The sequence below is a fragment of the Salarias fasciatus genome, chromosome 20, assembly GCF_902148845.1.
Source record: "Salarias fasciatus chromosome 20, fSalaFa1.1, whole genome shotgun sequence".
In the NCBI taxonomy this organism is placed as follows: Eukaryota; Metazoa; Chordata; class Actinopteri; order Blenniiformes; family Blenniidae; genus Salarias; species Salarias fasciatus.
Genome location: NC_043764.1, coordinates 7,932,257 through 7,944,704, shown reverse-complemented (window position 1 = coordinate 7,944,704; position 12,448 = coordinate 7,932,257). Strand labels below are relative to the sequence as shown.

At 44.9% G+C, this 12,448-nt stretch overlaps 1 protein-coding gene across 1 annotated transcript in view; it reads right to left on the bottom strand.

Moving 5' to 3' along the window:
* The window catches only part of bsna (bassoon presynaptic cytomatrix protein a), a 123,123-nt gene that overhangs the window by 15,210 nt on the left and 95,465 nt on the right, over nucleotides 1-12,448 (bottom strand). Inside the window, exons 6-11 of the mRNA XM_030118562.1 lie at nucleotides 11,944-12,111; nucleotides 10,532-10,788; nucleotides 9,501-10,434; nucleotides 4,593-7,089; nucleotides 3,199-3,696; nucleotides 1,399-1,739 (exon numbers count right to left, since the gene is read on the bottom strand). Coding sequence (XP_029974422.1) covers nucleotides 1,399-1,739; nucleotides 3,199-3,696; nucleotides 4,593-7,089; nucleotides 9,501-10,434; nucleotides 10,532-10,788; nucleotides 11,944-12,111 — 4,695 coding nt within the window. The remainder of the gene's footprint in view (nucleotides 1-1,398; nucleotides 1,740-3,198; nucleotides 3,697-4,592; nucleotides 7,090-9,500; nucleotides 10,435-10,531; nucleotides 10,789-11,943; nucleotides 12,112-12,448) is intronic.

The window sequence follows — 12,448 nt, the reverse complement described above, 5'->3', positions numbered from 1 at the left end:
ACCATGCAGCCAACAGCAGTTTGTTATTTACAGGCTCTTAATCAATGCTTTTAATTACACAATGGACCAAACATGAGAGTATAAGTGAATGAGTTTTCAGACTGAATAATTATCATGAAAGAAATTCTATTTTCTGTTTATGGTTTCCTGTCAGAGCTTTTAGAGTCATTTCCAAGACCAATTCCTGCATAATTTGATATCAGACCATACGAATAATTTCCCTTTCCCTCTGATAGAACCACAATGCAGGAATATGAAAACCATGGACACAGTTCAGCCGTGAGAGCAGGGCATGAATAATTTCAGGGTGGTAATAGCTGACTGGGCGAGCGTGGCTTTGTGAACTCGACACACTTTCATACATTTACTGAAGCCAGAATGAAGACCCTCTTTAAACTGTCCCAAGTTCTGTGTCAAACGTCATGGTCAGATTTTTACGCTCCGCACGGCAAATAGATTTGCATGGATTTACGATTAGCGAGTAAATGCAGGGCGAGAATAGATTTCTGCAGGGAGACTGCAGACGATGAATCAGCTGCATTGAGTTATCAGCTGCCTCTGTGTTAATCACAGTGTCGGATAAAGCCTGCCAGCAGAGGCGCCAGGATTTCAATAAAGCGTCCGAACTGGGAGGAGATGAACCCGCTCTGATCTCAGGGTGCATGGGGGGACACAGGAAGATGGAGGGATGCAAGGAAAGCTGGGAAAAGTGTAAATCAACCAGCACTAAGGTTCTGGAATGTGGATGTGGACATGAACCATCACCGAGGCTACGTTTAACTGCTACCTCCTGTTAATTAAACCATCATGTGATTTTGTTGTGCCGACGCGTTCGTGAACTCTGGAGCGTATCGGTATCAGAATCGGCAATCGGCAATATTTTATTTTACAAATATTGGCATATCGAATATTGGCACATATCCATATAGTTCATTAAATGTGAGCTTCTTATGATCTATTTCTTGCACTAAACAAAGATGGAGATTTAGGGTTCTAGTTATTTATATATTATTATGCCATTTTTTACTGGTCTATCCCACTTAGGATGAGTTGGTGTTATATGTGACCCCTGAAATACAATAAGTTTGGGGCTCCTGCTTTAAATGCTGTGAAAGTTTTAACTTTATAAGGAAAATGTTGATTATTCAGAAAATTAAACACCCTTAAAAAATCTCTCAGTGTGAAAAATCTATTCTCAGCCTGACCTAATACTAAATGGAGTTCATTTATTACCCAGAATTTGGGACCAGGGCAATGCCTCCCGAGTCAATACCTAATATCCCCCCTACATAATTATTGCACTTCCGTCCCTCACCTTAATCATCCTCTGTTATCCTATTGATCCTCTTGCTGAAATAATGTTGAAATTTACCAGACATTTTGTCTTCCTGCACTCACCATGGGGGAAGGTGTGGCTCCTGCTGGGCCTGCCTGCCTGGCTTGTCCCATGGGTCCACCTGCTGGTCCCATCTGCCCCGGCTTGGCCTGTCCCTGCCCCATGCCCATGCCCATGCCCATGCCCTGTGCTTGGGCTGGCGGCTGCTGCTGAGGCCCGGTGGTCACGGCGGCACCGGGCTGCCCCGGCCTGGCAGCCGAAGTCTGGGCTTGTTGCTGAAGCTGGGTCCTCTGTCCCGGGGCCCCGTCCGTCTGGGAACCGGGACCGCCCTGCCGTCCCATTCCCGCCGGCCCACCAGCGGAGCCTTGAGCCCTGGAGGAGCTGCTGCCGGACCTGGAAGAGCCTGAATGGAGAAAACAAAGATGGATTTTTGCTTCGTAAATGAATAATCCTTTTAGAACAACAACAACACAAAAAAACAAAACATCACAGGATGAAACATAAAACTGAGGCGATTCTATCGGAAGCACTTCAAAGCCTGTACATTTTTACAAAGTGTCAAACTTCGTGGAGTGAAGAAGAGTGTGTCTTCAGTTTTCTGAAAGCAGTTCCTCCTTAGTCACATTGTCTTTGCAGCCAATGTTTGCTTGTCTTGGAGAGAATTGAACTGACGGTCAAGTTTTCCTTCTGTTTAAACTTCATTTCAGTTTTCATTATGCTGCACACAATAAGAAATGACAGGAGAGGCAGCTGTAAAACAGTGACATGTACCACAAGCTGTGTGCAAAGATTGAACCAGTGATTTAATGAGTGCGCTGCTCGGAACGCAGCCACAGTCGCGCCATCAGGAAACATTTCCTTCCAGAAATTGCGCCCGATGTAGTTAATTAAAACTGTTGATCCCTGAGGGAATAGTTGACTGTAAAAGTGTATGAAACTCAGTCAGAACGACAGAGGTTATTGCATTTTTTTCTGCCTCAACCCTAAAATATGTATAAATTCATAAAATCATCTCATTCAAGCATCAAAGCACATTATTGCTGTGGTGCTTTCTCAAATATGTTTATCTGGGATGACAAAACAATGTTACAGCACAACATCCTGTTAGTAGCAACATTTGGGTTACAGGTATTTCAACGGACTACGAGCAGGTTGCAAAATTCATGACGGCAAATCAACATAAAGCGGTTCCATTAAGTATATTTAGACTGACACACCAACCTATGATACCATAAACAAACTCAAGAAAACTTGTGCAACTGAATAATAATACAATGGTTCAAAATTCAAATAATAATGAAACTTGAACAATGTGGACAGCCTTTTCAGGAATAAGAGTTTCGTTTATTTAGGTTGCTGAAGAAACACTGCAGCACATTGTAATCACTTTCAGTTACACTTTTACATGAGGTAGGTTACATCTCAGATCACACACACTCATAAACTGAGTTATATTGAGGCGTGTGTCAGATTACTTTTTTGGGAAGTGTGCCAGATTGTCTTCATTAAGCTAAATCCAGATGAGGTCTACTGCTGTTTTAGTTATAATACGAGTGTGACTATTGGATAATGAATCTTTTATTACTTCTTCATTGTAGTTCAAAAGACAAGGTGACTTTGTACTTTGTGTAGGTGTAAACCCATGCAAATCATTCTGGCTAAGCAAATATCTGCAGAGCCTGTTGTTGTAGTCATATGACCAACAAGGTTGAAGTTATTTTCCCGGTCTTTATCAAGATAATCTTCAGGTAAAAAACTGAAATTTTTGAGAAAACACAAAGAACAGAAGTAATGCTTTTCAATTAAATATACAAACAACATTCATAAAAGTCTGGTCAACAGTAAAGATGAACTGGAATTACCCGGTTGGCCTTGCATGTCGACTGGCCCTTGGGACTTGCTGCGAGAAGACCTGTGCGGGTCCCCTTGTCGGGAAGAGCGCTGACCATGATGATGCCCCGATGGGTCGCGGGAGTAGTCAGAGGAGTGGTACCCTCCAGACCTTGACTCACCACGCCTTCCTGTGGATGAAGATCGTCCTGAAGGGTCGTGACGCATGCTTGGGTCTTTGGGATGTCCCTTAGATGACCTTGAGGACCTCTGCTCATCTGAATGGCGCGATGAGGACGAGTGGCGACCAGAACTGCCGTGGTGTCTGTGGTCTCGGGAGGATGAGTGTCGCCCACCGTGGCCATACTCATCCTGGGGCCACAGGTCCTCCTCAGGAGGCTCATCGTAATCATGGTAGGTATGCTTCACACCATGCCGGCTCCTCCCAGATGAGTGGCTGCTGCCATAATGTCGAGAACTGGAGCGCGGCTTCTCAAACCAGTCAGTTTCTTCCTGGCCAAGATGGTAGGCTTTGGAAACCGAGAGCAGATCACAGTCAATCTCCATGTCGTTCGGAGACAGCGGCATGCAGGCTGAAAGAAGGAAGAAGGCCGGAAAAAGACCAACCGCATGCAAAAGAAAATAATAGGTGGGGGGAGACACAGAAAGAAAGGCAGAAAAATAAAAATAAATGATTTAAAACCATGCAAAATACACTTCAGATCAACTTCATACAGTACAAGACTGACCATCAGAAAACAAACACTGCAAAACTGTCTGCTATGACAGTTTCTTTTGTGTTTAGGATTCAAAGAAAGTCATTTACATGAAGCAAAATATATGCCTCACATATCAACTTGAAGAAACTGTCACACCAATCCATTTTTATTTTGGATTTTATATGCATGATTGTGTCGTGGAAGTGTTTCCACAACTGACTTAGAATGAAGAAATGAAAATTTACATTCTTTAGTAACGGACTGTTTTGCAGTGTAGACAAAGAGTTCATGAGTCAAAACAGACAAGAGCAAAACATCAATACCAAAGACATTCAACAAAATAACCCTGTAAAGAAATAACAAGGCATATGTGCCGTGCAAAGACCTTTCAAGTGACTCAGATTGTGGCGAATGACGAAAACGACTACTCCGAAGAACCATGCGAGTATTGCACAGACAGACGACTGGACGGACAGGCGGGAGGACGGACGGACGGACAGGCAGGCAGACAGACAGACAGCAGTCCACTGATACGAGAGCTCCACGTGACTCTCAGGAAGAAGAAAACATCAGCATGCAACGGGTAACTGTCTCTTTTTCTTTCTTATTTTCTTTGCTAAGCCTAGCCTTTGGGTGGGTGGGGGACGTTTACGGTGGGGGCAGTAGTAAGTAGTGGGACTGTGTGGGAATTCAGCCCCCACAATTACCTTCGCTGTCTGACACAGCGCAATGATAATCGTCTATAATGTATGTATCATCCGATTTGTAGACGTGCGTCCGGGGAAGGTCCCGTATGTGGTCTTGAACATCTGGCAGCGAGTGACTGGAACCATACTGGCCATAATAGTAATGATATCTACTGCTGCGATGGTCGTATGGGTCGGGGCCTAAACTTGAAGATCGCCCAGAACCCATGAACCTCCCCAAGGGACTGAGAGGGCTCTCCTCTTCAGAGTACTGCCGTGTTGGATGGCGCCCCCTGTAGCCAGATCGATAGGAGCGGTCGTCTCTCTCGTAGGATCTGCTGCGATACCCAGAGTAGTCCCTTGCTGAGATCTTGTCCATGCCGTACCCAGTTGAACGGGAACGGCCAGTAGAAGTGTAGTAAATCCGATCGTCCTCATCCACCATCATACCATAGTATCGACTACCATGAGCAGTGCCACTGCTGCTGTCATAAGCACTCTTCTTGAAGCCGTAATCCTCAATCAGCTGGCGCCCTCGAATGTGGGAGAAGGGGGAAGCCCCACCTGTTACTGAGGAATAGGAGGCCAGATCTGCCTCCACATCCCGAGCCTCCTCAATGGGGGAAAACTTGGAGATTTTTTGCTCCATACTCCCCAGTTTCCTGTGCTTGCTGCGCTTGGTAGACATGACAGCGGGAGCCAGAAGGCCTCTGGAGGAAGATGAAGGTTTTTGTACCCCAGAGCGGATGCTGCCATGTTTGTAGTCGAAGTCATAGTAATAGGGGGATCCCCCACCCATGCTAGCGCTCACGCTGCTGCTGCTGCCCCCTAGTGGTCCGTGCCTGTAGCTGCTCTTACCCCTGCCGTGGTGGTCGTACAGCTCTTCCTGCATCGCTGCATCCTCCTCGGGTGCCCTGCCATAGGGGGAGCTCCCTGTTCCCCCACGCGTCGTGCTGCTGCTGTGACCGTGGATGTCGCCCGGGTAGCGCCCACTGCTGCCATGATGCATCATGTCCCCTGTCGTCGTGCCCAGCCCATCTTTTGCCGTCAGCTCGCTCACGTCGTCAATCATCATGTAGTTTCTTGGAATGTTTTGCTCTAAGCCAGGAGCCCCATACATCCCATCAGCTGTACTGTAGGTGGAGGGACTGTCTACAGCGTGCCCATAAGCATTGGAAACTGTAGAAGTGTACTGTCCATAAGAGCTGGCTGTGGTGGTGGTGTAGCCGTACGTATTTGCAGTGGTTGTAGTGTACTGGCCATACGAACTAACTGCAGTTGAAGTATATTGGCCATAAGTGTTGGGAGGCATTGTAGAGTACCCACCGTAGCTGCTCGATACTGGTGCTGAGCCATATGGCCCATAGGAACTTGCCATGGTCGTCGTTCCAGTGTACTGACCATAGGCTGGGGCTGCACTGGAATAGGAGGCATCCTGGGCTGTGGTAGTGACCACGACTGTAGGGTTGCTAATCGTCTCATAGTTGGTGGGCATCTTGTGCTCCAGATCTGCCAACGAAGTCTGCCTGGGTCGTCCTGGATGAACTGTCAGGATGTCAGCTTGAGGTTGCCCTGGGTATGGAGTTGTCTGGCTGGGGTAGGAGGACACAGCACTTGGATAGGGTGAGCTGTGGGTGGGGTATGGCGGCTGCCCAGGAGGTGCGGGGCCAAAACCTGTATGCCCCGGCTGGGGCTGTGGCTGAGGTGCAGCTGGTATTCCCAAGTCAGTCTGGGGGTATGGGGGCTGGGCTTGGGGGTAGGTGTGAGATGAATAGGAGGTTTGAGGCTGGTAGGAAGGTCCTGGAGGGGGGCCGTGGGTTTGAAGAGGTGTAGGTTGTGGCAGTGCCTGGGACTGTGACACCGTTGGGTATGGAGGCTGGTTGAATGTTGAAGTCGGGTATGGCGCACTGGATGGTTGAGATGGCACTGCCGTTTGGCTCTGGGGGTATTGGCAGGAGAGGAAGGATGAAGTAGGGGGGTACTGGGCTGCTGTGTTGAGATCACTGGTGAACTGGCTGAGCGGGGCAGTGCTTGGTCTAGTTGTAAGTAGCCCATTAGTTTCATGTGAGGCAGCTGCAGCTGCTAAACGTAAGTTATTCAATTCACTATCAGACATATAGTCCCTAGTGTCCCCCATACACCTCAGGTAGGCAATATCCCTTCTCTCCCTCTCCTTGACCAGTGTCTCTTTCCTTTGGTGGATCCCCAGCTCTAAGTATCTCAGCTTAGCATCAATCTCCTTCTCTTCCTCCTCAAGTTCAGCTTGCTGCTTTCTCAGCTTGGTTGACTCTTGCTCCACAGCCTTCAGTTCATGGGTGAGGTCTTTGAGGAGGCTGGCTTTAGCGGCCAGGCCAGACCTGGAGCTGGGCTTGAGGCTGGGCACGGAGGGCAGGTAGACCTGTTGGAGGGCTGGTGTCATCATGGGCAGGTGAGCTGACGTAACGGTCTCGTCTGGAGGAGGGCTGGGCAGGGTTCGCTTGACCTTGCGTAGCAGTGAACTCTGCTGTAGGGCCGCCAGCTGTAGAGAGGAGGAGAGAGACAAGGGGGGATACGAGAGTGGGACATGGATGGAAATGGCATAGAATTACAGAAAACGATGCATTGGAGAAATATAAAAGAAGAATGGGGAAATGTAGAAAGGGAGTAGGGAGACAAACAAAACAAAAGATAGAAGAACAAAGAATGCAGAATAGAGAAATGGGAAGGATTGAAATGAGAAGCAGACAAAGAGGTAAAAAAAAAATATGAAATGTTGAACGATATTTATGAAGATGTTCAACAGAAAATTGAAGAGGGTGGGAAAATAAACAGTGTGCACAAAGGATGGACAGAGCAGGAAGAAGAGGGGAGTAAAACTCAAAACAGATAAAAAGGTCAAGGAACAAAAGAAACAAGGAAAGGACACAACAGCAGGGACATACAAGGGAGACGAAAGAGAGACATGTAGACAAAACAGACAAGGACAACAGGAAACAAGAGTGGAGTTTGCGTTAGAGTACGTACATATACAGCAACTGAAAAGCGGTAAATCAGTCTATTTACAACTTCAGATCTTTTTTTTAATTTATTATTTCTTGTTGATTTGCTGCTTTAAGGTCTCTAACAAGCACAATTAAAGATTATATAAATAAACTACATGTCAGAAAATGATGAATTTCGAAACATTTTGAATGAATTCAAGAAATTTGACTGAATTTTGATGATTATAATAGTTTTCAGCTATCAGGCATGCCCCTAAATATCACAAGGAAGAGTGAAGTGCTCCCTAAAGAAAAGATTTGGTAACAGAGTTATATATACTTCATTAAACGGATAACATTATGGGAATTTTACACCTTGCAAAACCACCACTTCTGGAAGAGATAATAATACTAATAATAATAATACTAATACTAATAATAATAATAATAATAATAATAATAATAATAATAATAATAATTATTATTATTATTATTATTATTAAAAAAGAGCAGTGGCAACAGCATTCTCTGTTATCTTTATTTATTGGTCAATATGCCTCATGTTCAGCACTCTACATGGCAGTAAAGTAATTTAAATGTATACTGCTTGAGCTTTTTAATACAAATGAGCCACTAATGTCTCTGAAATAGCTTTCAATGTACAAAATTACAACATTTTTGTCCCTCGTGTCACTTGTATTTTTTAGAGCTTTGGCATTATGCCACCACAAACCCACTATACAGAAGAAATCAACAAATGGAAAAGTATTAACTTTTGTCATGATGTGGATTAAACACCTTGCATTCTTTGAAAAAACTGAACAGATTTTTTTTTGTATTCAGTGTTACATTGCAGGTGTTGCTTGATACATGTAGGTTTTAGACTGTCGATGGAGGGAATTTAACGATGTCTGTTAGGATGAAAAAAACAATCACATCTGAAAAACCAGTAACAAAGGGAATGCCTCATCACAGCATCCACATGAAACATTTACAGCTATTGCACAATAAAAACAGGGCAACAGCGAATGAAAGGCTCAATCAAAGGTACCGAGGACATTCAGTATTAATGCCTTTGGAAAGTTAGGAACCCAGCAAACAACATAAAAGGGAGTCAAACTGCTATCTAGAGCAAAGATAATGACTGTGTGAATTTGTGCTAGGATATTTCGTCCAAGGTTTTAACAAGCTCTCTAGTAAAATCAGATTTTATGCTGCTTACAACGTTTCTGTATTGGGTTATCAAACGTACCCTGTGGACTTTGTTCAGTATTGCTGTTTCACACATTACTGCAGGAAGCCCTGAAAAGGAAACCCTTCTCTGGGGTTGCATCATTGGCTGGTATCACAGTAATGGTTCAGAGGATGGAAATGAAATGAAAACATTCGGCCTCAGTATAACTGAGGGATATGATTCTATTCCATTACGACCTCAAAATGGAAAATGTGTTCTTTAATGTTTAAACGACATTTTTAAAATCTACCCATGAGCATTGTTTCAGACAGTGTGCCCAGATCTTATTGTGTATCCAGTGGCACTAAAGGAAGCTTTATCTTTATCTTTTAGCTCAATCGGTTTTGAGATGATCTTTAATTGATATGTTTGTGTGAAATGTAACTTTAATTGTTCATTTAGAATTTAGGAAGCTATAAGCCATAATCTAAAACTAGAATGTTTAATTTTTTGTTTTGTCTTAAGTCGAATGCAACAGTCTATTTTACTGCAACTGCTGCACTAAAAGCCATGTCTTTATGAGATGCCAGAAGATCTGGATCATCGGATCTTTTAACCAAACATGGGGCAAATGTCCTGATTCCTACATCCTACGTTCATATAAAATTAGTCTTATGACCAGTCTAAGCACTGCGGCGTCTCATCCTGATGCCAACTGTCATCTTTTTTAAACTACCGACCTGGTTGATTCAAAATGATTTTCTATGTCTGTCACTCTGAATTCAGTGACTTTACCTGGTTCTGAAGAGCTTGTTGTTGGTAAAGGGTCAGTCTGGCCTTGGTGTGCTCGTCAGTGGTGGGGCTGAGTGGCTTGGGGTCCGACATGGACCTTTGGGTGCTCTTGATGGGCCGTGGCACGGACGGGTGTCGCTGGGGAGACTCGGCGGTGTAGGACTTCTGCTGAGGTGTGACGTGGGCCTTGTTCAGTCTCTCGCTGGACAGAGACGTCTCCAGCAGGCGGTGCGGGGACACCGGTGACACTGGAGAGTAGAGCACTTGTGGAGACTTGGGGGCTGTTTGCTGCTGGCGGATGATGCTGGAGACAGATTCGTTGTGAAGGTGGTTGTGGGGCTGATAGTTAATGTCCAGTGGATCGGGGCGACGTCGCTCAAACTTGGCTGCATTCGCTGCAATATGCTGCTGGCGCTGCTGGGTTAGAAGGTCGACAGAACCCGACTGTTGCGTTCCAGTGCTCGTCGAAGAAGAATATGGACTGACTGTGGTTGGGACGCTAAGCTGAGGGGCAACCACACCCTGTGACTGGGCTTCAGGGTCTGTCTGGCATGCAAGAGACTGTCCTTTCTGGGTTCGCTCGGGTCCGGAGATGTAATGCACAATCTCGACTTTATTTGGATCTGGCACTGTCACGTGAATTGCTGGGGAGACTCTTCCCAGGTGCTCCACCTCTGTCTGGCATGACATTTCCCTGATGGTTTGGATGGCGATGCTGGAGGAGACCATCTTGTGTGTGTCAGTTTTGGCGTCAGTAGACGTGGCGGCCAAAGCTGCAGAACCACCGGCAGCTGCGCTAGACTCAGAGTGCCGGGAGAAGCGGGAACGCCGTCGTCGGACCGGATGCTCAGTCTCAGCCTTGTCCTCATCGTCGTCCGTCTGGACGGAGCAGTCGACACTGCGACCGCGCCTCCTGGTGCGATGGCGCATCATGTATCTGTTAACGGAGGAAAAGGAGGACAAACACATGAGGGAAAGTAATTACAGCTGTCAATATTTTTAGAACAACTCCGTCAGCGCAAAAATAAGCGTACCTCTCTTCTCCGTCTTCATCATCAGTTTGCACACAGCTGTCCACAATCCTGCGGGGGGAGCCGTAGAACATCGAGCCATCTCCGTCCAGACTGTCTCTGGTCAGTCTGGTCATTGAGCTGTGCTTCCTCATGTTTGTCCTGGTGTCCATGTGCTCCTCCTGGGTCCTCAGGCAGATCTCAGATGAGGAGTTGGGGAGGGAGCGGGAGCCCATCTGAGTGTCGGTGTAGGGATGTACTGGCTGTCCACTCATGTCCAGCTGGAGAGGAAACAAACAGTGTTTTAGGATCTTAATTACCTATTGTTGGCTGAGCATGTATGGGTTTGACATCACTGAAGAAATGGAGAATTTCAGCCCTCAGGTGTTGCTAAATAATATTTCATGACTTATTTTTACATTTGTTACTTAGTCCGTCCAACTTCAGATCATTTATATTTATTTTATTCTGTTGGAAAGTATAAAACTGACCACAATGTCACTGTATTTCACAATGTATACTTGTAACATTCTTACTCGAGGTTTCAAAAAGCTGTAAAAATGTTTTTGTCTCATCCTAATCACCTCATGTCACTGGTGTCCTGTCATATATATGCCATGTGTTATTAAAGAACAATAGTTAATACTGAATACAAAGAAAAAGCTGAAAGTGACCACATATTTGTTACTTACCCTATTAAGGAATCCACAAAACATGTGTGAAAGTACTGAGTGAATGAAAATCATCGTCATTTGAACTGCAGTTCTTCTGGGCAAGATAAAACTTGAGTACATTAGAAGAACAGCTCAGGTTGGAAAGTTGGGAAAGTGACAAAGAGGAGTTGAGTTGATATATAGGAGAGATATATAGGTGATGATAGCCACATTTGGAAAAAAAACAAGAGATTCCAGGTAAAGAGGAGAGGAGGTGGCAGTGGGAGGTTTATCGGGGTAGGAAGGGAGGATATGCAGTGGACTGGTGTAAGAAAAGGAGGATACAAGAGACAGGGGCAATTGAAGGAAGATGATCTACACGGAAAAGAAATGGCTAAATATAAATCAAACACATTAGCTGTTGATTTTAACAATGTCTACTCATAGAAGTAGAACATATGATCTTATGCTGGTCCAACAGTAGCTGTATTGTGAAAGTTGGAAGCCCTGTTTATAGTCATCTCTTAGTACAAGATCAACCTGGATGCAGACTGTTGTAGTTTATGAAGTAATTTTTTTTTTTTTATTAGATAATCTTTCACTAACTGTCTTTCATAGAAACACACCATACAGTGCTCAAAGGATTCTCCAGATTGTTTTTTTTCCTTGACTATTTTGCTCATCATAAAATACTGAACATGTGAGTGTAGAGGTCGAGGCCTTTAACATTTCTGTTCGAGGTGATCTCGTGAATCAGTTGCCGGAGTCGTTCAGTCACCTCACCTGAACGCCCTGAGCTGCAGCGGTTTTCTGCCTCTTCTGCTCCTCGAGCTGCTGCTGGAGCTGCTGCTGTAAAGACTGGATCTGGTCGAGCTGGGACTTCTGCTGGGCCAACTGCTCCCGCTGGAGCACCAGCTGTTTCTCCCGTTCATGCTGCTGCTGCTGGAGCACCTACGGAGGTGATGCGGGAAAATAAGGAAGAGACGAAGAAAACAAATGCCCAAGACAAATTATGGAAGGAGGCAAATAAAGGTTGGAAAAGACAAGATGTAAAAACAAATGAGAGAAACACAGAAAAGGCATAGAAAGAGAAAAAACTGTTGTTGTTTGGTATTATTGGATATCAGGTTCAATTCAAAATTATCGAATTAAGAAGAAAAAAAGCAATTTATATCACAAGATCTGTAAAATTAAACAGAACATGGATTCATTTTTCAGCTGATGGATTAGTTTTGAAAATGGCTCCAAGTTAGTTAAAACTTGTATAGATTGCAAAAGCCAAGAATGG